The sequence below is a fragment of the Corapipo altera genome, unplaced genomic scaffold, assembly GCF_003945725.1.
Source record: "Corapipo altera isolate COAL_440 unplaced genomic scaffold, ASM394572v1 104, whole genome shotgun sequence".
NCBI classification, from domain to species: domain Eukaryota; kingdom Metazoa; phylum Chordata; class Aves; order Passeriformes; family Pipridae; genus Corapipo; species Corapipo altera.
Genome location: NW_020884920.1, coordinates 6,386,542 through 6,387,595, shown reverse-complemented (window position 1 = coordinate 6,387,595; position 1,054 = coordinate 6,386,542). Strand labels below are relative to the sequence as shown.

Sequence of the window (1,054 nt, the reverse complement as noted above, 5' to 3'; positions counted from 1 at the left end):
GGCGGGGCGGCCCGGGCGCGGGGGGCTGTCCCCGGGGGGCGGCTCCGGGTGCCGGGGGGGCTCGGCCGGCAGCTCCCGCCGCCAGAGGTAGGGGGAGCGGCGGACCCCCATCAGCAGCCCCGAGGCGCGACCCACCGTGTGGTACCGGGGGCTGGCGACGTGCTTGTACCAGGCGCCCGCCGGGGCGGCCGGCAGGATCAGCCCCAGCAGCACCAGGGTCCCCCAGGCGCCCCCCGACAGCTGCCCCCTCCCCATGGCCCGAGCAGGGGTGCGGGCAAGGTGTGGGCAGGGGTGCGGGTAGGGGTGCGGGCAGGGGTGCGGGCAGGGTGTGCCCCGGCCCCGGGCGCCCCAGCGACGGCTGCCCCGCGCCCGCGCCCCGCCGGTTTATAGCGCCGTCGGGAGGGGCCCCCGCGGCTCCGCCCCGGCAGCCCCCGGCCGCCCTCCCCCGGCAGCCTCCCCCCGGGATGCCGGCATCCTCCCCATGGCCCCCAGCATCCTCTGAGCATCCCTGAGCGTCCCCTGCATCACAGAGCACCCCGAGCATCCCTGAGCATCCTCTTTGCTACCGGCAGGATCCTCCCCGTGGCCTTGAGTATCCTCTGAGCACCCCTGAGCATCCCGAGCATCCTCCTTGGTCCCTGCGGCAAAGCATTCCAGACCATTTGCCGTGGATCTGCCGGGCTGCTTCCTTTCCTCTTCTGCCACTCAGTTCTTAAAGACCATGAATTTTGCCATCCCAGTCAGGTGACCTTCCCCCCCCCCAGATTCCTTAACAAAACCAAGTAGGTCAAGTTTATGGTCACCAAGGAGCAATTCCAGCTCCTCCTGTCTATTAGCTGAGTTCTTGGCTTTATACATTGGACCAGGACTAAATAATCTCTGGGGTTTTTTCAGTAACTTGATTAATTTTATTCTCAGCATTTTCCATGCTCCTGTGTGCCCATTTAAAATCACAGAATGGTTTGGGTTGTAAGTGACCCTAAGGGCCATCTATTCCATCCCCTGCCATGGGCAGGGACACCTTCCACTAGCCCAGGTTGCTCCAAGCCCCGTC

The 1,054-nt window shown here is 65.7% G+C and overlaps 1 protein-coding gene across 1 annotated transcript in view; it reads right to left on the bottom strand.

Moving 5' to 3' along the window:
- The window catches only part of NPW (neuropeptide W), a 1,859-nt gene extending 1,567 nt beyond the window's left edge, over positions 1-292 (bottom strand). Inside the window, exon 1 of the mRNA XM_027656388.1 lies at positions 4-292. Coding sequence (XP_027512189.1) covers positions 4-255 — 252 coding nt within the window. The 5' untranslated portion in view covers positions 256-292. The remainder of the gene's footprint in view (positions 1-3) is intronic.
- Positions 293-1,054: the final 762 nt, after the last annotated feature.